At 41.6% G+C, this 22,682-nt stretch overlaps 1 protein-coding gene across 2 annotated transcripts in view; it reads left to right on the top strand.

Annotated features, from left to right (window-relative positions):
- Positions 1-22,682, top strand: part of Sass6 (SAS-6 centriolar assembly protein) — a 34,943-nt gene that overhangs the window by 6,624 nt on the left and 5,637 nt on the right. For both annotated transcript variants that reach the window (XM_021157987.3, XM_085835559.1), the window contains exons 2-14: positions 1,568-1,628; positions 3,291-3,370; positions 3,759-3,863; positions 5,168-5,339; positions 6,218-6,283; positions 8,048-8,167; positions 11,649-11,840; positions 15,976-16,170; positions 16,280-16,369; positions 16,444-16,623; positions 16,978-17,059; positions 17,799-17,932; positions 19,114-19,239. In XM_021157987.3, coding sequence (XP_021013646.1) covers positions 1,568-1,628; positions 3,291-3,370; positions 3,759-3,863; positions 5,168-5,339; positions 6,218-6,283; positions 8,048-8,167; positions 11,649-11,840; positions 15,976-16,170; positions 16,280-16,369; positions 16,444-16,623; positions 16,978-17,059; positions 17,799-17,932; positions 19,114-19,239 — 1,603 coding nt within the window. The remainder of the gene's footprint in view (positions 1-1,567; positions 1,629-3,290; positions 3,371-3,758; positions 3,864-5,167; positions 5,340-6,217; positions 6,284-8,047; positions 8,168-11,648; positions 11,841-15,975; positions 16,171-16,279; positions 16,370-16,443; positions 16,624-16,977; positions 17,060-17,798; positions 17,933-19,113; positions 19,240-22,682) is intronic.

Below are 22,682 nucleotides of genomic sequence, written 5' to 3'. Positions count from 1 at the left end.
TAAATTTCAGAGTTAGGGTCCACGGTGGTAGAAAGGCAGAATGGGTGGTAGAAAAGCTGAAGCAGCCGCTGAGTCAGCAGGAGACAGAGCACACTGTGAGCGAATGGGCCAGGTCCTTCCAAACCTCAGAGCCCACCTCTTCCTGGAGGCCACATTCGGTCCTTCTCAAGTCCACCAACCTGGGACCAAGTATTCAAACATATAAGCCTATGGGGGCATTGGTATTCAAACCAACACAAATTTGTTTATCTCCTCTCCCCCTTAACATGCACAGGCATATGTGCACACGGGCACACATACACACATACCAGAGAATGGCCATTGTTACGGAACTTAGCAGAATAGTTTGCAGATGCATAGACATTCTTCAATAAGTTCATTAATTTTGTTTCTCAGTTTAAAGTTATGGCTGCTGCACAGAATGTGGAGGCTGTGACATTTTGGACATTAGAGCTACTTGTGAACGAGATAGTAAGCTTGTTGACAATGCTTCTGAGATACAGTTGCAGAGACAATATTTTATGTTGATTTGGCTTTGCAATTAAAATATATGTAACAGGACAGTGCTTATCATTTTCTTGACTCTAACAGTAATGCAAACACAGCTAGATGGCGGCAGCACATGCTTTTAATCCCAGCGCTCTGGAGACAGGTGGATTCCTGTGAGTTCCAAGCCAGCCTGGACTATAGACGGAATTCCAGAACAGCAGGGGCTGCATAGAGAAACCCTGTGGGGGTGGGAGGCAACCAAAAGCAAACGTCATAATATTTTAACTATTTAAAAAAAAGATTATTTATTTATTTATTTAATATGAGTACACTGTAGCTGTCTTCAATCATAAGAGGGCATCAAATCCCATTACAGATGGTTGTGAGCCACCATGTGGTTGCAGGGAATTGAACTCAGGACCTCTGGAAGAGAAGTCAGTGCTCTTAACTGCTGATCCATCTCTCTAGCCCAATATTTTAACTGTTTAAGATGGTATATCTTTGTAAGTCAGTTTGATCATTGAAGTGGTAATTTTTGTTTGTTTGTTTGTTTGTTTGTTTTTTCAAGACAGGGTTTCTCTGTGTAGCTCTGGCTGTCCTGGAACTCATTTTGTAGATCAGGCTGGCCTCGAACTCAGAAATCTACCTGCCTCTGCCTCCCAAGTGCTGGGATTAAAGGCGTGTGCCACCACGCCCGGCTTTGAAGTGGTATTTTTTAGACCTAAAAGTTGTTACTGAATTGATGGTCTATGTCTTGGTAGATGCTTTTTAGAATCTGGCAGTAAAGTTTTTTACCAGAATACTAGCAATGGGTACCCTGATGGTTTACCAGATTTAGTCCACAGCATCTTCATTTTACAAGTGACAAATGCAAACTGCCTTTCATTACAAACTACCAGGTGACTTATTAGAGGGACACTACAGACTTAAGACTTACGTCTAGTGACTTTCTAAAAACCTGTTCATAAGCTTGAGGGCACCTGTGGCGTCTTGTGGGTTAGGATCAACATTTTAAGTTAAAGATAGCAAACTTCACGCTGCTTGAACCATTCTGAGTTGGCCATGTCTTTTCCTACAGGAGAGGGAGCGTTAGAGTGAGCATTGAGCTGCAGTCCCTTTCGAATCCAGTGCACAGGAAGGTTCGTATTTACTTCTTTCTTGAAGTATGACCATTTGTGTGTGTCATGATTATTGTTGTGGTTTTGTTTTTTTGCTTTGTTTTAAGAAAATGCGATCTTTTCTTACCGAGACTTAGTCATAATATAATCACTAAGGTGGGTTTACCAGGGACGCTTATCCATTCTATTCCACACATGGTGACTCTTGCAGTTTCCTTCCCCAAAGGAGGAGAAATTCTACTGTCCAGCTTGTGGTCTCGGTCGACTGTGCTCTCCCTGATCTAGATCTGTTTGGAACTGAAGTATCATTGCTGAATTATTTTTAAAGGGTTACTCTTTTGTTAAGTCCTTTATTGTTTTATTTTCTAATTTTGGGTCATTTTATAACTGTTGTAATTCTAGGTTGGTGAAGTCTAAGTCAGCAACTTAAATGTAATTATACCGTGCATTACTAAATCCAAGAAGATGTAGGGGTTGATGTAACAGTCTGGGTTTGCCCTGAATATTTAAAAGATTACCTTACTCTACACTTTGGTGTAGAGCGTAAACTCCATGTCAGCTTAAACATTAAGTTGGATATGGTGTTGTATGCTTGTAATCCCAGCAGCACTCAAGAGGAGGGAGGAGATTGAGAGCTCTTTGGGATGCAACCTGAGGTACATAATTGATACTCTCTCTATCAATAATAATAATAATAATAATACTAAGAGTACGGGACATAGGACTAAGGGTAGCATCTGGTTTCCTTGTTGCAGCTTTCCCAGAGCACATGCAAGCATCTTGTAGTTGGCAGTAACTTTAGGTTTTGGCTTGCTGTTGGTTTTCAGTAGCATCCGAGGTGAGTTTTAAGAAGTATTTAAGTAGAAGTTACTGAACCACGGGCTTTTCTGAGGTGGAGGGAGCCCCCTGTTCCTTGATTTCCGGGAACAGAGTATACATTCTTACTTGTTAATTTTACATGTGGTCCCTCTAACATGTTTTAGCTTCACTGATAAAATGCTTCTGTGTTTCCAGTTACCCTAGTAGCTCCTTAGACATGAGAATATTTTCTTCAAGTTCCTTGTTAGTCCCGGCTCCTCCCATAGGATGCCTGTTTTCTTTGTACTTTGACGTTCATAACTTTTGTGTACCTACTGCCGTCTATGATGCTCTGTCACACTTGAAACTTGACGGCCTGGCAAGTGTCTTTATGAGAAGAACCCACTTCCTTAGAAAAGAAACAGATGGACCATCTGGAGTAGGAGGCCTCCTGGGAAGCCCTGGAAACGCTTCACCGAGTCACCTGATACTTCATCTTCTATCTGAGCGACTAGAGCCCCTCCCTTTTCTTGTAGATGACTGTCAGTTTTGCTGATTATATTGCTGCTTTTGAAATACCAGACTAGTTGATTTGAGGGAAGCCAAAAATACACGTATTCAATCTTGCCATGATGCCACGGGGCGCAAAGCTGGTGTATAAATTTCTCTGAGCCTCATAGAAGATACTGTTAACGTTGGGCATTTCCTCAGCTCCTACACACCCCAGGATGTCTACCCCCAGTAAAGATGCTCACGCTCTAAAGACTAATAAAACCGAGCAGCACCCTAACACAGGACTCTGAAGTATAACTGATATGTTGTTGTTTTGAGTAATTTAACTCTTACAAAAGCTAGAAATATTAAAAGGTCTGATCTTTTCTTTAGGATTTAGTCATCCGTCTGACTGATGATACGGACCCGTTTTTTCTGTATAACCTTGTTATATCTGAGGAAGATTTTCAAAGGTAAATTATTTTAGATTGTTGCTGGCCCTACATATAGTCTAGGAATTATTTTCTGAGTTTTATAATGTGTTTACACTGTTCTTTTTTGAAACACATACCTGTTCACATGGTAAGTTATTCTGGGACTACTGACTGCTCTACAATTGTTTAATGGGTATTTTTAAAGTTGAATGTTTTATAGATTATCAGACTTCCATTTAAGGAGCTCAGAAATTTGATGCTTTAGCTAAATTTCATGACTCCTGTTAGATAAGGTTGATATATGTCAAAAGCTCCCTAGGTTATTTCTTTTAAATAATGTCACTAGTAAATAATACTTTATCCTATGAATTCTAACTAAAGATAGTAATTAAGTTTCTGAAAAGCTGTCTTTCTGTTTTCTGTGTAGTTTAAAATTGCAGCAAGGTCTCCTGGTGGACTTCTTAGCTTTCCCACAGAAGTTTATAGACCTCCTTCAGCAGTGTATGCAAGAGCACGCGAAAGAGACTCCAAGGTGAGGCTGGCAGGCCGGAGCATTAGTCTCCCTTCAGAGGAGACTTCCATTATTTTCCATGTCCTGCAGATACTCCCGTATATTATTTTTAAACTGGGATTAGGGTTCAACTAAATCCCAAATTTTAAGAAATCTTGACTAAAATAAGAAATATTTGACTCTTAATTTCTATGGCTTGACGCAGTGAATTGTATTAAAGTGAATTGGTATTAAAACATTTGTTTTCCTAGGATTTATTTCTTATTTGTGTGTGCGTGTGTTCGTGTGCACTCGTGTTGGCACCCTTGGAGGCTAGATAGATGTGTCAAACCTCCTGGAGTTCAGACCGATGTTAGCTCTCTGAGCTGGGAGCTGGGAACTGTACTCAAGTCCCCGGAGAGCAGCAACTGTGTTCACCTGCTGAGCCGCCGCGAGCCCCAAGCTCGTTCAACTGTTTAATAGTTTTTGTTTTTATGATTCATTCCGTTCATGATGGTATTTATGTTCATGGTCACGCGCTGCTGACACCTGCTCATGTAAAATTCACCAGGAACTTTTCCTTGGCTTGAACAACTGATGAGTATTGTTTAAAATACTGTTTTATTAGAAACTTAAATGTTTTCTGTACCATTTTCCCCTTTTTATTTTATCTTATTATTTTGAGACAGGGTCTCACTATGTATCTCTGGTTGTCTTGGAACTCACTATCTAGACCAGGCTGGCCTCGAACTCATGGAGATCCATCTTCCTCTGCCTCCCGAGTGCTGGGGTTAAAGGGCTTATTATACATAAGTACGCTGTAGTTGACTTCAGACACACCAGAAGAGGGCGTCAGATCTCATTAAGGATGGTTGTGAGCCACCATGTGGTTGCTGGGATTTGAACTCAGGACCTTCGGAAGAGCAGTCAGTGCTCTTACCTGCTGAGCCATCTCTCCAGCCCCAGTATTATTCTTTATAAAGAACTTTCTCTTAGGAATCAAGGCTATAGGATTGTTATGAGAATTTATAGGGAAAAGGGTAAATCTGTAATTCTTACTTTTGCTTAAAGGTAAGTTGTCGGAATGAGGAGCTGAAACTCTGGTCCCCCTGTGGTATTTGATGAGTTTTTATGTTTTCAGGTTTTGCTCTCCCTCTTTCCCTTTTTGTCTCTCATTGTGAACATTAGGACCATGCTTCATTCCACACCCCAACATACTCCTGTTTCTCTTTGTCTAGTGATTTTTCACTTCTCCCCTTCACTGTCTTGAGTGGAGGCATGTGTGATCCAGTGGCAGGGCCTTGCAGGTCTGTAAGTGTGTTATAGTGTGACTTTTCTCTTCAAAGGTTCCTGCTACAGCTTCATTCTTCAGCCACTCTTTTGGATAACTCACCGGTCCTTTTAAATGTAGTGGAGACAAATCCTTTTAAGCATCTTATTCACCTGTCACTAAAGCTTTTACCTGGAAATGATGTAGAAATTAAGAAATTTCTAGCAGGATGTTTGAAATGTAGCAAGGTAAGTTTTAAAATTTAAGTTCCTCTTTTAAACTAGGGACCTAAGTTCTTTATAAATCATTGTGGATCCATGCGCAGACACCTCCACCCCTGAATCCCCCACTCCCGCTGCTTTTCTGTAGTGAATTTCACTGTTTTTCATTTAGCTACTGCCTATAACTCAGTCTAGAACTAGACCAGCAGTTGAGCAGCTTAGCATCCGGATATTAACAGTTCCTGGCCTTAGGCACCTACCTTTCACATCGCCATTTCATCAGCCAGCAGATAAGAATATGAACACACAGTCTGCCACCCCAACATACGACACCTTTTCTAAGTCATCATTAAATAAGATACTGCTTAGCATCTATCACTTACTCTCTTTCCTTTAAAGAATTTACTATTCTTTTCAATTGTGTATTATGGTATGTGCATCGAAAATAAGTATACGAACATGGTCCGAATATTATAAAATGCTACATAAAGGGTGTGGTACAAGAACAGCATGGTGTCCCTGCTTAGGAAAATCCATGTCAGCCGAGTGTGGTGGCGCATGCCTTTAATCCCAGCACTCAGGAGGCAGAGGCAGGCAGATTTCTGAGTTCAAGGCCAGCCTGGTCTACAAAATGAGTTCCAGGACAGCCAGAGCTATACAGAGAAACCCTGTCTCGAAAAACCAAAAAAGAAAAAAGAAAATCCATGTCAGTTGTATGCTGCAGTAGTTACATAAAGAGGGCTCAGGGCTCAGGGCACACAGATGTGGGGGTTTGTGAAGACCCAGGCTCTCGTTCAGAAGGCCTGAGGTCTTGAGGGCTCAGCAGGCTCTTTGCATGCTGCTGGCGCTTGGCTGTGCACGATTGTACTCAATTGTAAGCTGCATCATTTTATTTTTATAAATAGGAAGAAAAATTATCACTGACTAGATCACTAGATGATGTTACCAGGCAACTGCACATTACACAAGAGGTAATTCAATTTTCATTTTGTCTTTGTAAGTAATCCAAAATTGGTCCTGAATTCTTTTTACAATTCAAACCAAGCCTTTGTGTATCTTCTTTCAAAATAGATTGTTGCTGGCTCGCCACTCTTTGCACCTCTTCCCCGACAGTTAATTATCTTAAATTGATGCTTTCTTTTAGATATTTAATTCCACCCAAACATTTCTGCTACCCCTAACATACAACACCTTTTTAAAGTCATTATTAAGACACCGCTTAGCATCTATCACTTACTCTCTTTCCTTTAAAATATTATTAGTCTTTTAAATTGTGTGTGTGTGTGCGTGCATGTCTCTTTCTCTCTGTGTGTATCTGTGTGTGTGTGTGTGTGTGTAGGCATGTGTGTACCATGGCATGTAAGTAGAGATGAGAGAACAACTTGTGGGTTTGGTTTTCTCCTCCCATGGGTACATGGAGTCATAGCAGCCCTTTCATTTTATTCATCTTACTTGTCTGGCCTAAAATGCTCTCCAGTTGCTGCCTCCTTTCCCTTCCTTCCTGTGTTAAGACCGAATTAATCCTTTGGGGGCTGGAGAGATGGCTGAGCAGTCAAGAACACTGGCTCCCCTGCCAGGGGACCGAGGTTCAGTCCCACATGGCGGTTCACAGCTATGTTCCAGGAGATCCAGACGTACATTGCAGGCAAAACAACAATGGGCACAGAAGTTAATAAGTCTTCTGTCTTAGTCAGGGTTTCTATTCCTGCACAAACATCATGACTAAGAAGCAGTTGAGGAGGAAAGGGTTTATTCGGCTTACACTTCCACACTGCTGTTGATCACCAAAGGATGCAGGACTGGAACTCAAGCAGGTCAGGAAGCAGGAGCTGATGCAGATGCCATGGAGGGATGTTCTTTACTCGCTTGCCTCCTCTGGCTTGCTCAGCCTGCTCTCTTATAGAACCAAGACTACCAGCCCAGAGATGGCACCACCCACAAGGGGCCTTTCCCCCTTGATCACTAATTGAGAAAACACCCCACAGCTGGATCTCATGGAGGCATTTCCTCCACTGAAGCTCCTTTCTCTGTAATAACTCCAGCTGTGTCAAGTTGTCACAAAACTAGCCAGTACACTCCCTTCCTCCTTTCTCTCTCTCAAAAGAATTAATCCTTTCAACCGGGCGTGGTGGTGCACGCCTTTAATCCCAGCACTTGGGAGGCAAAGGCAGGCGGATTTCTGAGTTCGAGGCCAGCCTGGTCTACAAAGTGAGTTCCAGGACAGCCAGGGCTACGCAGAGGAAACCCTGTCTTGAAAAAAGCCAAAAACCAAAACAAAACAAAAAAAAGAATTAACCCTTTCAATGGTCTTAGCTTGGTTTGGGCGATACCCACTACACCTTTGCCCTTCACCTTTGACATCTAGGGTGAAAGTACTTGATAAGCAACATGGCTGTAGGCAGAAATCCTCCTGCACAGTATGGTCCTTTGGGGGACATTCTGCGGTGCTTAAGTATAAGACGTACACTTAGGAGAAACTTAATACACCGAGTCTCTTAACGTCAGAGGAGAGGATCTGGTGCTGCAGAGCTAGATGAAGTTAAAAGTTCAAGTTCCACCCGTGGGCCATTGCAGCTCTAGAACTGTCTCTAGTCTCATCTGCGGGAAAAGCTTCGAGTGTGTACTAAAGAGCTGAAATTTCCTTTGCAGTATCCTTGTTAAGCACTTTCTGTTCTAATCTGAGTGTAGCATATTCAAGAGACTGTCCTAATATGTTGTGCTGACCTCTAACTTAGACGTTGTCAGAAAAAATGCAAGAATTAGATAAGCTGCGGAGTGAATGGGCCTCGCACACAGCATCGCTGACGAATAAGCACTCTCAGGAGTTAACAGCTGAGAAGGAGAAAGCCTTGCAGGTAAGAGCACTACAGGCCACAGGAAAATGTCACTTTTAAATTGATTCTTAGTTACTGCATTGATCATAAAAGTAATACATGCTTGCTTTAAAACTTTCAAATATCTAACCAGTATATAAAATCAAAATTAAAAGCTTATTTTTCAGTCTTACTACTCAAAGATTATGTAGTCAGCATTGGCATTTTTTTCCTACTAGTAATTTTTTTTTAACTTACTCAGTTTACATCCCATTCACTGCCCCCCTCCCACAATCCTTTCCCATCCCCCTTCCCCTTCTCCTCTGAGCAGGTGGGGGAATCCCCCCACCCTGGCACATCAAGACTCCTGCAGGGCTGGGTGCATCCTCTCCCACTGAGGCCAGACAAGGCAGCCCAGGTAGAAGAACATATCCCCCACACAGGCAACAGCCTTTGGGATAGCCCCTGCTTCAAGGGTTGTTCAGGAGCCACATGAAAGAAAGCCTAGCTGCACGTCTGTGAACATGTGTGGGGAGGCCTACAATCTGGGCAGCCTGTTCTGCTCTTTTCCCAGCCATCAGCCCTCCGTGGTTGCCTGGTGCTTGTCCTCCCTTAAGGTCGCCATATTGATGCTCAACTCTGTAGAAAATTTGATACAGTTTTGTAGACTTTTCTCTATGTGTATATATAAGTGATACGCAATTTAAAAATAAGTTGTTTATAAATTTGTAGCAAAGTAAATTTCGACTATAGATGTTCATTTGGGGTTTATCCTATGCTAATAAAATTTTATTAGATATATTATTGATTATAACTTTTTAAAAAACTTAACATAAGATACTATTCTATATCAGTTCAAATACTTTTTTTTTTTTTTTATTCTACACAGCTGTTATTTGTCATTCAGATCCAACTTAGATTAACTTTTAGCCACACTAGTGGCTTTGAAATTTTGGTTTCTGTGGGCCAAACTACATCAGAGTGCAGTGAGCTTTCTGTTTCCATTGTGACAAATCCATATAGAATTTTCTCAATATACTTGTCACCTAAAAAGATTACGTGACATGGGAATCCCAAAGGTTCTTGTTTCCCTGTGTTCCTATGAATCATCTTAGTGTTTGCTGCCTGATAGGCACTAAGGGGATGCTTGCCTCAGTTCCTTTACGATCTTTGCATGAAGCTAAGCCTCCTCTCACGTAACTTTTTGCCATTTTCATTTCCTCTATGGATGACCTTCACCCTTGCTCCACACGCTGTTTTGTAGGGGGATGTCATTCTTACTTTCTGTTTTATAGCTTTAATAATAAAAGTCAATGCGCTCAATACCAGCTAGCTCTTTGCTGTTAAGGGTATAACTGGTTGTTTGTTTGTTTGTTTGTTTGAGGCAGGGTTTCTTTGTGTGGCAGCCTCTGCTGTCATGGAGGTCACTCTGTAGGCCTCAAACTTAGAGACCTGCCTGCCTCAGCCTCCTTAGTGCTGGGGTTAAAGGCATGTGCTACCTCCAACCCTTAGCATAACTGGGTTTTAAAAATAAGCATAACTTTCACTCAAACTAGAATTTAGAATATCGTGTCACTCTTTAAGGCTTCCTTATGTGCCTTCCAGTCTGTGTGCTACACCTAGGGAGTGTCATATTTAGGGTTTCTGTGCTGTAAAGAGACACCATGACCATGGCAACTCTTATAAAGGGAAGCATTTAATTGGGGCTGGCTTACAGTTCACAGGTTTAGTTTAGTTTATCATCAGCATTAGCATGAAGAAAGACATGCTGCATACTAAGAGTTCCACATCTGGATTCATAGGCAGCGGCAAGAGAGAGTGAACCAGTGATGCATTTCTGCCAAAAAGGCCACACCTACTCCATTAAGACCACACCTCCTAATCCTTCAAATACTGCCACTCCTTATAAGCCTATGGAGGACAATTTCACTCAGACTGCCACATGAGGTCACCTTTCTGATTGCTGCCATTATTGCTTGGTTTTTTTTTGTTCAACATAAATTGACTCAAATAGCATGTCTCTGTGTTATTTCCTTCCCTTGGCAGCTTTGGAATTCAGTTGTATGGTTTCCTGTTATTATTGTACAGTGTTTTATTATATATCTAGACTGTGACTTATTTATTTTCCTATTGGCTAGCCTTTGAATTATTTGTGATATTTTGTTGTTATATATTAAACTGATATGAGCAACCTACTCCATTTCTTTTTGTGCTGGTATACAATCTCTGTCTTGGGCACAATTTACTGCTGAAATGACCGGGTTCAAATATAGGCGTGTGTGTAGCTTTAGTAGGAACTGCCTGTTTTTTAGTGGAGGTTTACACTGCTGTTCTGGGATTATAATCCTCCCACATGAAAGTGAATGCTAACCAGTGTGCATGCTAACCAGTGTGATTATTTAATGCCCATTCAACATGCTCATTGTTAAATTATCCCTATTGCTATTTTTAGGAATTATTTGTATATTCTAAATATCATTTTTTATCGGGTACTGATATCACTTAGTATCTACAAGGAATTTTTTTTTTTGGTTTTTCGAGACAGGGTTTCTCTGTATAGCCCTGGCTGTCCTGGAACTCACTTTGTAGACCAGGGTGGCCTCGAACTCAGAAATCTACCTGCCCCTGCCTCTCGAATGCAGAGACTCTTTCAGGATACTGAAGTATACAGAGGCTCAAATGTCCCTTATTCAAAGTGGCATAGTATTTACATATAACTTGTACACATCTATACTTTGGACCATCTCTAGGTTATTTACAATGTCTAATACTATATATACATATATATATATATATATATATATACACACACACACACATGTATATATATATATATATATATATATATATATGCAGACAGTTGTTGTACAGTGTTGTTTAGGGAATAATAGCAGAAAAATCTGTACATCACAATACAGATAAAACTACATGGTACAAGAGTGAGCCATTGAGTAAACGACACTCCAGCTATGAGTTCTGAGTGACTGAGATCTGTGGCACAGGGCTCTAGTGAGTGTTGCTGCATACTTCCATACTTCCCCTCCTTTGAGACAGGGTCTCTGTGTAACCCTGGCTGTCCTGGAACTCAGATTCCCTGCCCCCTACCTTCTGAGTGCTGGGATTAAAGGAGTTCACCCTGCCTGGGTCCCTCTTTTTTTTTTTATTATTTACATTTTTATTAAATAATATTTGTGACTGGGGATTTTACATATTTTTGCTCCCTCCAAGTAAGACTGTCTACTTGTACCACTCTGGTTAGGCTATTTTTTAAGACAGAGTATTGTGTAGCCCAGGCTGGCCTCAGACTTGCTGTGTAGCAGGGAGTGACTTTGAAGTTCTGGTCCTTGGATCACACCTTCTCAGTGTTGGAAATTACCTTTGTTTACCTTATGTGCTCTTTCGTGAAATCTGAAATTGATAGATTTCTTTTAAGCAGGGAAATCAGAAAACAATGAAGAAATTATTGTTTTTCCTGATCTTTATACTTCTGTTCTTTCTCCTTTGTCATACTGCTCTGTAATAGACACAAGTTCAGTGCCAACAGCAGCATGAGCAACAGAAAAAGGAACTGGAAACCCTCCATCAACGAAATATCCACCAGCTACAAAGCAGATTGTCCGAGTTAGAGGCAGCTAATAAAGAGCTCACCGAGAGGAAGTATAAAGGAGACTCGACTGTCCGAGAACTAAAGGCGAAGCTGGCTGGCGTAGAAGAGGTATTGGTGCTGGCTGCTGTTGCCGGCTCTCTTGGCTTTTCTGTGGTGACTGTGCTGTTCAGTGGCTGCTGTTCCCTTGGATGCTCTGCACAGAACTTCTGTCACTACAGTGATCATCTCACTGCAGAGAAAACAGGGAGTAGCAAGTGTGATGATGGAGCTGATTCAGGACAGCATGGAAACAGACTGGGTATTTTAGTTTGGAGTTGGAATGTTCACAGGAGCAGCCCTCAGAGTCTTTCAGTTCCTTTTAATATTCCTGCAGTGTCTGTGTCTCACAGCGTTGGCAAGTGTAGTCCAGCAGCTCTATGAAGTGGAACGGCCAGTGAGGATACTACTGCTAGACAGTAGCTGTTGCTTGCTGAGCATGTGCGAGGTAACGACAGCCGCTGTGGAAGTGACTTCCAGAAATTAACCCCGTATTTAGGTGCCACCCTTGACCTCACTGCAGAGATGCTGAGGCTGCAGCACAGAGTTCTGTTGTTGCTTGCTTGCTCCAGCCAGGGAAAGAGAGGGTTGTAACCGGCTGTTGTTTGCCTGTCTTTCTTTCCAGCACGCAGAAATGTTTGTTTTGCCCTGCTGGGGTTTAACCCAGGGCCTCCTGCATGCTTGGCAAGTGCTCTGCAGTGAGCTTCAAACCTTGCACATCAGAGAAATGTAAACAGTGTTGGTGTTTGCTACAGCACATCTGTGGGTGCCTTGGCACGAGTGATAGTGTCTATTAGTAGAAGTTATTTTCAGATTTATTTGTACGTATTTTGAGACAGAGTTTCCTGTGTCCCCAAGATTGGCTTCAGACTCCTGATCTCAAGCCGGCTTTGCCTTACTTAGTAGGTGGACCAGAGGCTTGTGCCACTATTTCTGATTTTTGTTTGTTTGCTTTGTTTTTTGAGATAGAGTTTCTGTGTATTCCTGGAAGTCCTGGAACTCTGTAGACCAAGCTAGCTTTGAACTCAGAGATCTGCTTACCTCTAACTCCCAAGTGATGGGATTAAAGGTGTGTGGTACCATACTTAGCTTGTTTCTGGTTGTTAAGGTCTATGTATTTAACAACAGAGATAATCAACGTTCTGTTTCATTATAATGTTTAGAAGCTAAAGCTCCACCCATTTTATGTGTAGATCCTTGAAACATTCTGCATCAACAATAGCTGTGTGTGTGGATTTCTATCCTATACCCTTCCTGTGCAGCATTTCTGACATCACATTTGGCACCTTAGTAGATCAATGGCTTCATTATAATGCTATATGATTTCTTCCATCTAAATCCCCAAACTAGCTAGTATATTAACAATCTTATTATGTTGTTTGTTTTTGTTTTGGGGATTTTTTTGGTTTTGGTTTTTGCAGTGAGAGTTTTCTGTGTAGCCCTGGCTGCCCTGGAACTCTGTAGATAAGGCTGGTCTCAAACTCAGAGATTGTCCTGTCTCTCTCTCTCTCTTGAGTGCAGGGATTAAAGGCTTGTGCCGCCACCACCACCTGGCAATTATGTGTTTATATCTATCGTTGTGATAGTTATCTTTGTACCGGTGAGAAAATATTACGTAAACAACTTAAGGGAGAGGCATTTATTTTGGCTCACCATTTCAGACGCTTCATTTTGGCTGTGCATAGAATTCAGTGCCTTGGAGGTGGGGCATGTGGTAAAGGGGACTGCTCATTTCCCATGGACAGAAAGTGGTTGGGGGAACTGTGACAACACAGGGACATGCCAGGGTACATCTCTTGAGGACATGTTTCCAGTGGCTTAGCTTCCTTTGTTAAGCCCCCCCTTCCACATTTCCACAACCTCCCAATACCGTGCCTCCAGCTGAAGATCCAGCCTGCGGGGACATTTCCTGTTTAAGCTGTAACTTCATATTGTCTCTTTCAAGGTTTGCAGAGCACCTGTGGAGAGTCGCTTCTGCCTGAGGAACCTTGCTTTATCACTGAGGGTTCGGTGTCATAACTGTGTGAGGTTAAACCTTGTAGGCAGTAGTGTCCTACAGTGGTTATCATTTATTGGATATTTACTGTGTGCAGTCAGTATGTTAGGCAGTTTATATAAGGAGTTTTGAAGTATTTGGGGGTTTGCTACCAGATACTAGGCCATGAATCTTTGTAACTCTCTGTGGGACAGAAGAGATAAGCTTGTCATGCTATGGTCTTGCAGACTTCCCCATTCACAGCTTCCAGACAAGGTTATGGTCCTCCCTAGAGCCTGTTTTCTTACCCCTTACCACCTAGGCCAGGCCAGACTGTAGCACATGCTGTGAAGGTTGCTCACCCCTTGAAAGCCATCAAGCGACAGAACCTGCTTTGTTCTTGAGAACTACAAGGTCTGTGTCTCCTGTCCAGGTCCCTACCATGCTATAGCTGGCAGCTGTCTCTTCCAGTCTAGCGCCCTGAGGACTTCTATGCCACTCTTCTTTCTCTTCAAGACCTGTCTCCCAGTAAAGCAAGGGTGATCTCATGTCCATTCCTTCCCAGGAACCTGCATTAAAGATTATTTAAAATTTACTTATGTGCATGTGTGCTTAAAATGAGTACACACTTGTCAAGGCAACTTTATAAATGAGGGCACTGAAGGAAGTAAGTTTGCTCCAGTTGCGCAGTACATATTCTCTGACTTGAAGTCAAGTCTGTCTGAAATCAAAGTCTGCTCTGAAAAGCAGTGCTGGGCACTATAGAGTTATCTTACATTCTTTGTTAAAACAATTCCCTGGGTATTACTTACTGGATTTCGATTAGTTACAGTTGGGGTGCTGTTAGCTTACTGAGAAGTGATTTATTCTAGATTGTTTTGAGACCTATTTTTAGTTATTTGCTTTTTTTCTTTCCTTTAAATATAAACCAAAGAAAAAATCAGAAATGTTAACATATTTATTAACATAGAAAAAATTTTAAGGGCTGGAGAGATGGCTCAGCGGTTAAGAGCACTGACTGCTCTTCTAGAGGTCCTGAGTTCAATTCCCAGCAACCACATGGTGGCTCACAACCATCCGTAATGGAATCTGATGTCCTCTTCTGGTGTGTCTGAAGACAGCTACAGTGTACTCACATATAAAATAAATAAATCTTTAAAAAATAATGTTAATATATTGTAAGAAGTAGATAATAAACGTAGACGGTATGGGGCTGGAGAGAGGGCCCAGTGCTTGAGAGCCTTGTTGCTCTTGCAGAGGACCCAGGTTCTATTCCAGCGCCCACATGGTAGCTCATAGTCACCCATAAGTACAGTTCCGATTTGCCTCCCTCTTCTGACCTTCTCAGCACCAGGCATGGATGTGGTGCACATACACACATGCAGGAAAGACACTCATACACATAAAGTAAAAAGAAATCCTATAAAAACTTCACAGTATCAGCTCCCATTCTAAATCCCACACCTGTAGCCAATCAGGAAATACTAATTCTACAACCATAACTACCACCCCTTCTACTCTTAGATTCAGCTAGTAAGTTACAAAATTGTTATAAATTTTAAGAAGTTATGGTATTTTTTTTCATAAGTCCGAATTGTTTTGTCTTCTCCTTGGCATATTTGAATTAATAGTATGTTTTACAGTTGTATCCACATCTATAACTTATATCACCAGAGAGATTTTCATGGCTTTTATAAAACATACTAGAACCTTAAAATTAATAAAAGCTGCTTTTTGGATTGAGATAAAAGATTTATGTAGTTCAGGCTAACCCCAAGGTTGTAATGATTCTGCCGCAGCCCCTGAGCGCTGTGAAGAGAGACACCACTGGTCTAGCCTTGAAGACATTTTTGGCTTGTAAGGCATCTTAGTTTTTTAGAAAGTTTTTTTTTTAAGGTAATGAGGTTTCATTTTGCTTTGTTTCGAAATTTTATTTATTATTTTTTATGTGTATGAAATGTTTTGTCTATATGTATATCTTTACACCATGTGTGTACCTCATATCTGTGGAAGCCAGAAGAAGGCAGTAGATTTCCTGGGATTCAGTTACAGACTGATGTGAGCTGCCATGTGGGTGCTGGGAATTGAACTGCATCCTCTGGAAGGGGAGTTGGTGCTTTTATCCAATGAATCATCTCTCTGGCCCCAAGACACCGTAGTTTGAAATAACTCAACTGGTTCATTTTCCTTTTACACGATGCATAATAATTCCTTCCCCTAACCAACCTCCAGGAGCTGCAGCGGGCCAAGCAAGAGGTCCTTTCTCTGAGAAGAGAGAATTGTACTCTGGATACTGAATGCCACGAGAAAGAAAAGCATATCAACCAGCTACAAACAAAAGTGGCCGTTTTAGAACAGGAGATCAAAGATAAAGACCAGCTTGTTCTGAGAACAAAAGAAGCATTCGATACAATCCAAGAGCAAAAGGTCTTTTGTAAAAGTTTAAAAATAAATAGATCACATTTCCTACATGTACTGTTGATGCTTCCCATGAACAAACACAGTGTCTTACTGGTGTTCTGTTTTTTCCTAGCAGGTGGCTTTAGAAGAAAATGGTGAGAAAAATCAGATACAACTGGGAAAACTTGAAGCTACAATAAAATCATTATCAGCAGAACTTCTAAAGGTTCGCTTTGAAATGTTTAGCCAAATATTAATATTTCATTTGGTTATATAAATATTCATATGAGTTTCTCGTAGGCAAATGAGATAATCAAGAAGTTACAAGGAGATCTTAAAACTCTGATGGGTAAATTGAAACTGAAGAATACAGTTACTATTCAGCAAGAAAAACTATTGGCTGAGAAAGAAGAAATGCTACAAAAGGAGCGGAAGGAATCACAGGATGCTGGGCAGTCTCTTCGAGCCAAAGAGCAAGAGGTGGTCACTGCCCCTGTTGTATGCTAGGATTGCTTTGTGCAGTTAGCGAGCTTCCCCACATAGATGGGAGAACTTGAGCTTGATTGTATGAAGACAGTTGCTTTGTCCTTTTCCCCACTGGATAAGGTAGTGATAACCCATTTTAGTTGCAGTTAGTCATCAGTACCTCACTGCCGTGGTTCTCGTATGTGCAGAGGGGGTGGGTGTGTACACTTGTAATTAACTATTTCATTACAAAGTTGAATTGACTTCTTCATTCTCATTTAGCTGTAGTACTAATGAGACACTGGCTTAAGAGTATACATTGCGTTAGTCTAACCCTTACTTTCCCTCATTCTGATGATAATATTGCAGGTATGCAGATTACAGGAACAATTAGAAACTACAGTTCAGAAACTCGAAGAAAGTAAACAACTTTTGAAAAATAATGAAAAATGTAAGTGATATTATATTTTTTTGTAAAGAAGGCTTATTATAGTTTTGTTAATTTGAATTTTTTATGTGAATTAGTAAAAATGCAGGTAAATGAAAATATTGTTTTATAAATAATTTCTGTTTTCAATTTGTTTTTTTGTTTTTTTTTTTCTTTTTGTTACTTTGTTTGTTTTTGAGTCAGGGTCTCCATGTGCAGTTCTGGCTGCTTCTTGCCTCCTGAGCACTGGAATTAAAGGCATGTAGCACCGTGCCTGGCAAGGTTAAACTTTCACTGAACGTTTTCTCAGGTCCAAGACTTGGAATTGTGAACTTGACATGTCTGAAAGACACTGTTTAGAAGCAAAAACTGTCAGAGATTGTGAGTTGAAGAAGTTCTTGGGAGAGCAATAGAATAAAAAGTCCCACGGGGCTCTTGATAACATTAGCATCTTTAACTAAAAAGTATATTGAAGCTTACATTGTATGACCATGGTATAAAGCAGCTATAGAAACTGAACACTACAGGAAACTACTTCTAGCTGGTACAATCTTGTACACCTGTGATCTGAACCTTTGAGCAACTGAGGCAGAAATACCATTAGTTGTGGACCTGCCTGGGCTTCACTGAGACCTGTCTGAAAAACAAACAAACAAACAAACAAACAAATAAACAAAACAAAGGGAAAGGAGTGCTTAGAGTAAATTATTTGAAAAGTAAAAACTAAAATAAAATTATTTTGATTTTTATTCCCCGTTTTAAGTAATCACATGGCTAAACAAAGAGCTAAATGAAAATCAGCTGGTAAGAAAACAGGACACATTGGGAACCGCTGCCACCCCACATTCTACTAGCAACACCACCATCAGAAGTGGGCTCTCTCCCAATCTGAATGTGGTAAGCATGAGGTGGGGGTGATGCCCCTCAAAGCCGACAGTTACTCGGGAGGGGGTGGTGTACACTGCCCTTGACTGCAGCCTAGGCCTACGCGTGCTTGATGAGGAGGCTGTACTTCAGGAGCACGCTTCATGCCGTTACATGATTTGTGAGTATATGAATGTGTGTATACGCCCATATGTGTGCAATTATAAGTGTGAAGGGCGTACTTTATAAGACTTTTCTTTAGAAATCATTACTGAAACATAAAATACACATGAACACACACACACAGAAAAGATTGTTTTGAAAACTTCGAGCAGAGAAAATTCAAGATTTAGACTGTTAAGTAGTTATTATACAGAAAAGCCTACACTGATTCGGTAGCAAACTACAGAGTTGGGGTAGCTTTGTAACATGGACTTGTTGGTTCTAGAGTCTGAGTGAGCATCATGAGATAGACATTTCTAGCTTTTCCCCCCAAGGAATGGGGGCGGGGGAGAAGAAAGGCAGCTCCTTATCCAGGAGGTGGCCTGCATTGTGGGACGGCAAGTCTAAGAGGGCTGTGCACTTGCTTATTACAGCTAAAGACCTAGGCCCTCCTCCTGAGCATAGCAATTACAGTGTCATCATCAGATGTGGTCTCATGATGAATCAACATAAATACAAGAACACCCTTCAGTCATAGCTGAACACAGAAGCTTGCTAGGCTACAGAAGGGGTCTCACAGCTTTCTGTCCTGGCTGATGCTTGTAGCTGTCATTTCTCTAAGCATTTTTCAACTTGTCTGTTTACAGAAACTAGTGCTGTTTTTACCCAATCTGGTAAAATTCTTTTCTTTCTGAATAGACTGTGGATGACTCCTCTCTCACTCTTCCTCACACCTCTCTCAGTGAAGCTGGAGACACCAAGGGTCTGGGGAGTCTTTGTGTTAGCCCCATTCATTGGCAAGCAAGCCCAGTAGCTTCTTTGACCCATACTTGCAAAGCTAGTCTGGAAGGCCCTCTAGGTGGACCAAAGAAATGCCAGTCTTAGGTTATGAAACAGCAGAATTTCATGGTGTCTTGCTAGAGGAAATTGGCCTCTGAGATATTGCTCTTAACTAGTAATTATTACCAGCAAACACTAAAACCTTCTAGGCCAGCAAGTACATGATTATAATTTAGAAATATTTCTTATCTTTCTTATATTTTGCTTTTTAGGTTGATAGACTAAATTACCCAAGCTGTGGAATTGGCTATCCTGTCTCCTCTGCATTTACATTCCAGAATGCTTTTCCTCATGTAGTAGCTGCCAAAAACACCAGCCACCCTATCTCTGGACCAAAGGTAGCCAAGTGCTAGATAATGTATTAGATGAATACTGTGTAGTATGTTATGTGGTTAAAGTATATGTGTATAAAGTATATGTAGTATATGCGTGCACCAGATGTCTGCAGCACCTCGGCTCAGTCCTACTCGCCTCGATACTCTTGCTCATTGTTTTACTGAGTCCACAAGCTGAAGAGAGACTGCTAAGGTCACGTACCGGAGTCATTTCTTATTCATGTTCGTAGGGCAGGCTTCGAGCCGCACATTCTAAAGGCGAGTTTTGGCCACACTTCTCGAGTGGTACATGAGAAGCCATCCTCTCACACTTGATTTGCTTGCAAATATTTTCTTTGTATTCAGTTTATGTCTTGATCATCACTATTACAATTAATATTTTCATGCCTTGTTCCAGGTTCTTTCCTATAAGGGTAGAGTGGGCAGCCTCTGTTGTTTGTTTTGTTGTTTGGAGATGGGTCTTACTATGTTGTTCTGGGTGGCCATCCTCCTTCCTCTGCTCCCAAGTAGCTAGAATTAGAAGGATGTGACACTGTCTCCCAGCTTCTGAGTCTGACTCTTAAATTACATTTTATTGTCTGCGTGTCTGTTGTCTCCCTCTGAATGTACGTGTGTGTGTGTGTGTGTGTGTGTGTGTGTGTGTGTGCATGTGTGTGCATGTATGTGAGTGTGTGTGACGGTGGGGCATTCAGAAGACAGTTTGTGGAGATCAGTTCTCTCCATCTCCTCTTTAGGTCCTAGTGATTAAGGTCAGGTCCTCGGGCTTGGCCACACGTCCTTTGTTCAGTGAGCTGTCTCACCGCCCCCAGCCTTTCTCTTCCCCCCAAACGCCGTTTTCTTCTCAGAACCTCTTGTATTATTATCTCAGTATTCTCTGTTTTAAAGATTTGTTTTTATTCATATGTGCATATTTATTTGTGTGTGTGCCACATGTGTGCCAGTGTCCGTGGAGGCCAGAAGAGGGTATCCCATCCCCAGAGCTGGAGTTACAGATGGTTGTAATTAACACGGGCGCTGGCAAGCAGGTTCTGAACCTTTGTAACAACTCAAGTGCTGTTAACTGCTGCGCCATTTTCTCCAGCCCCTCCATACTTTTTAAATGATGAACCCCCAAGAGTAAAACCGGAAAAAGCATATAAGTTTACTAAGAGTATCTTTCTTTGTGAGTTATATCCTTATCCTATCCCAAACAACTATGTGATTTACAGTATATACTTTAGCGCTTCAAGAAAAGAGGATGGAGAATGAAGAGGTCAGCTCAGGATCTTTGCAAAATTCCACCAGACCCCTCCCCTCCTGGGAGGGAAAGGTCATAGAACACATAGGCACCCCTCCCCTCGGGAAGGGAGGGGCTAATTACAGCCACCTGCCAGTAGGGAAGGCCCAGAGCTCCTAGACACATTCCCTGGCCATTGGCCACCTACCTCATTCCCTGAAGACCAATCAGTTTAAAAGTCACATTGTTCCGCCAATCACATTGTACCTAATGGCTGCTACTTTAAAAACTGTATAAAGGCTCTCCAGGTGGGCTGTGCAAGGTCGTTCTCTCTCTCTCCATGTACAGGGCGCCCCCAGCATGCTGGATCAATAAAATTCCTCTTGCTTTTGCATCCAATCCCGTCTCTGCATTGTTCACTGGGTGTATGTGTGTGTGTGGGGGGGTGTCCTCCAGTAAGTTAAGGCTTGCCAAAGTCTTACAAGATGACATGGCAGCAATTCAGCCATGGAACCAGAGGTTAAAGCAGAAAGCTCAAAGCCAGCCTGGGCTGGGCACTGTGCTCCACGTCTTTAGTCCCTGCACTCAGGAAGCAGAGGCAGGCAGATCTCCGGGAATTCGAAGCCTTCCTGTTCTTCATATCAAGTTTCAGACAGCCAGGGCTACATAGCGCTTATGTTAGAAAAGAAGGGCGGGGGGGGGGGGGAGAGAAGGAAGAGAAAGAAGAGTGGAAGTGAGAAGAGGAGGAGGAAAAGAAGAAGAAGGCAGTGACTTACTGTATAATACCAGCAGTTTGATACTTAAGATCTCCTGCAGCCTTCCAAGACTGAATCCTCCTCAACTTAATTGTAACCATTGTAGTTGGTGAATGGAAGTATCTCATTGTGGTTTTAACTTTCATGTCCCTAAAAGTTACAGAGTTAGGGGCAGCTCTGGTCTGAATAGTAAGTTCCGACACACCTAGGATTACATAGAGAACATGTCTCAAAAAGTAAAATCTACTGAGATTAAACTCTTTTCATGTTCTCTGTTGCCCTCAGTAGGTCTGTTTTGTGAACTAGTTTTTTTCCATTAATAAAACAAAACAAAAGAAACAACCTAGTGGGAGTTGGCTCTCTCCACTGTATAAATTCTGGGCGTTGAATTCAGGTTATCAGGCTAAGGAGCAAGCATCCCAGTCTGCTGAGCCCTGTTTCCAAATACTTAATAAACAATTTCTTACTGAGACAATGCCCTATATATCCTGGACTATGTTCCCCATCAGAAAGATAATTTCCAAAGAATAATTTGGAAATGTTTTCTGTCAGTTCATATCTCTTTTTCTCATCTATTTCCCTTCATCTCTGTTTTATTTTTGGACAGAGTCTTACCATGTAGCCCAGGCCGTCCTTGAATTTGTGTTCCTCATGCTTCAGTCTCCCTGAGCACTGGGATTGCAGATGTGAGCCACATTGCCAGTTGGCTCTGTTTTTTTTATTGTAGATGGCCTTTTGGGTCATGGAACTTTAACTTAAAGGAAAAAAAAAACTCTCTTTATTTAAGTGTTTGAATGTTTTCTCTGCTGAGCACACACTTTGCTTCTAAGCTACATGCCAAAGCCTTAGTCCTTGATGTTTTTAGATAGGGTCTCTCTGCTCACACTGGCCTTAAGTCCATCCATCCTCCTAGCTCCAGCTTTGCACGTCAGCCCCTCCCGCACCACTGTGCCAGCCGAGATGACTGATTGCTCTGTTGGCTCCATCCTACTGTAGAACCTAGCCATTGGTTATTTTTTCAGTTTTAAAATTCTGTTTCCTTTCCCTTTTTTGGTCCCTTTCCCTTGGTGCTGAATGTGGAGCCCTGTATATGCCAGGCTTTTCTTTCTTTCTTTTTTTCTTTTTCTTTTTTTTTTTTTTTTTTGACATCCGTGTTTATTCTGCTTAAAGCACAGTTACAATGGTTGCTTTAAAGCATTTTCCTGCACTCTGATGTTTGTTTTCCTATGGTGTTATCTTTTGTGTTCTTGATTCAGTAAATTTATTTAGATTTTCCCGGTTTTTTGTTAAGTAGTTGTACTGGCTAGTTTTGTGTCAACTTGACACAGCTGGAGTTATCACAGAGAAAGGAGCTTCATTTGGGGAGATCCCTCCATGAGTCCAGCTGTGGGGCATTTTCTCAATTAGTGATCAAGGGGGAAAGGCCCCTTGTGGGTGGGACCATCTCTGGGCTGGTAGTCTTGGGTTCTATAGGA

This window comes from Mus caroli, unplaced genomic scaffold (genome assembly GCF_978045245.1).
Source record: "Mus caroli unplaced genomic scaffold, Mus_caroli_1 scaffold_3, whole genome shotgun sequence".
Taxonomy (NCBI): domain Eukaryota; kingdom Metazoa; phylum Chordata; class Mammalia; order Rodentia; family Muridae; genus Mus; species Mus caroli.
The sequence above is the reverse complement of the archived record's forward strand: the minus strand, read 5'-3'. Positions and strand labels throughout refer to the sequence as shown.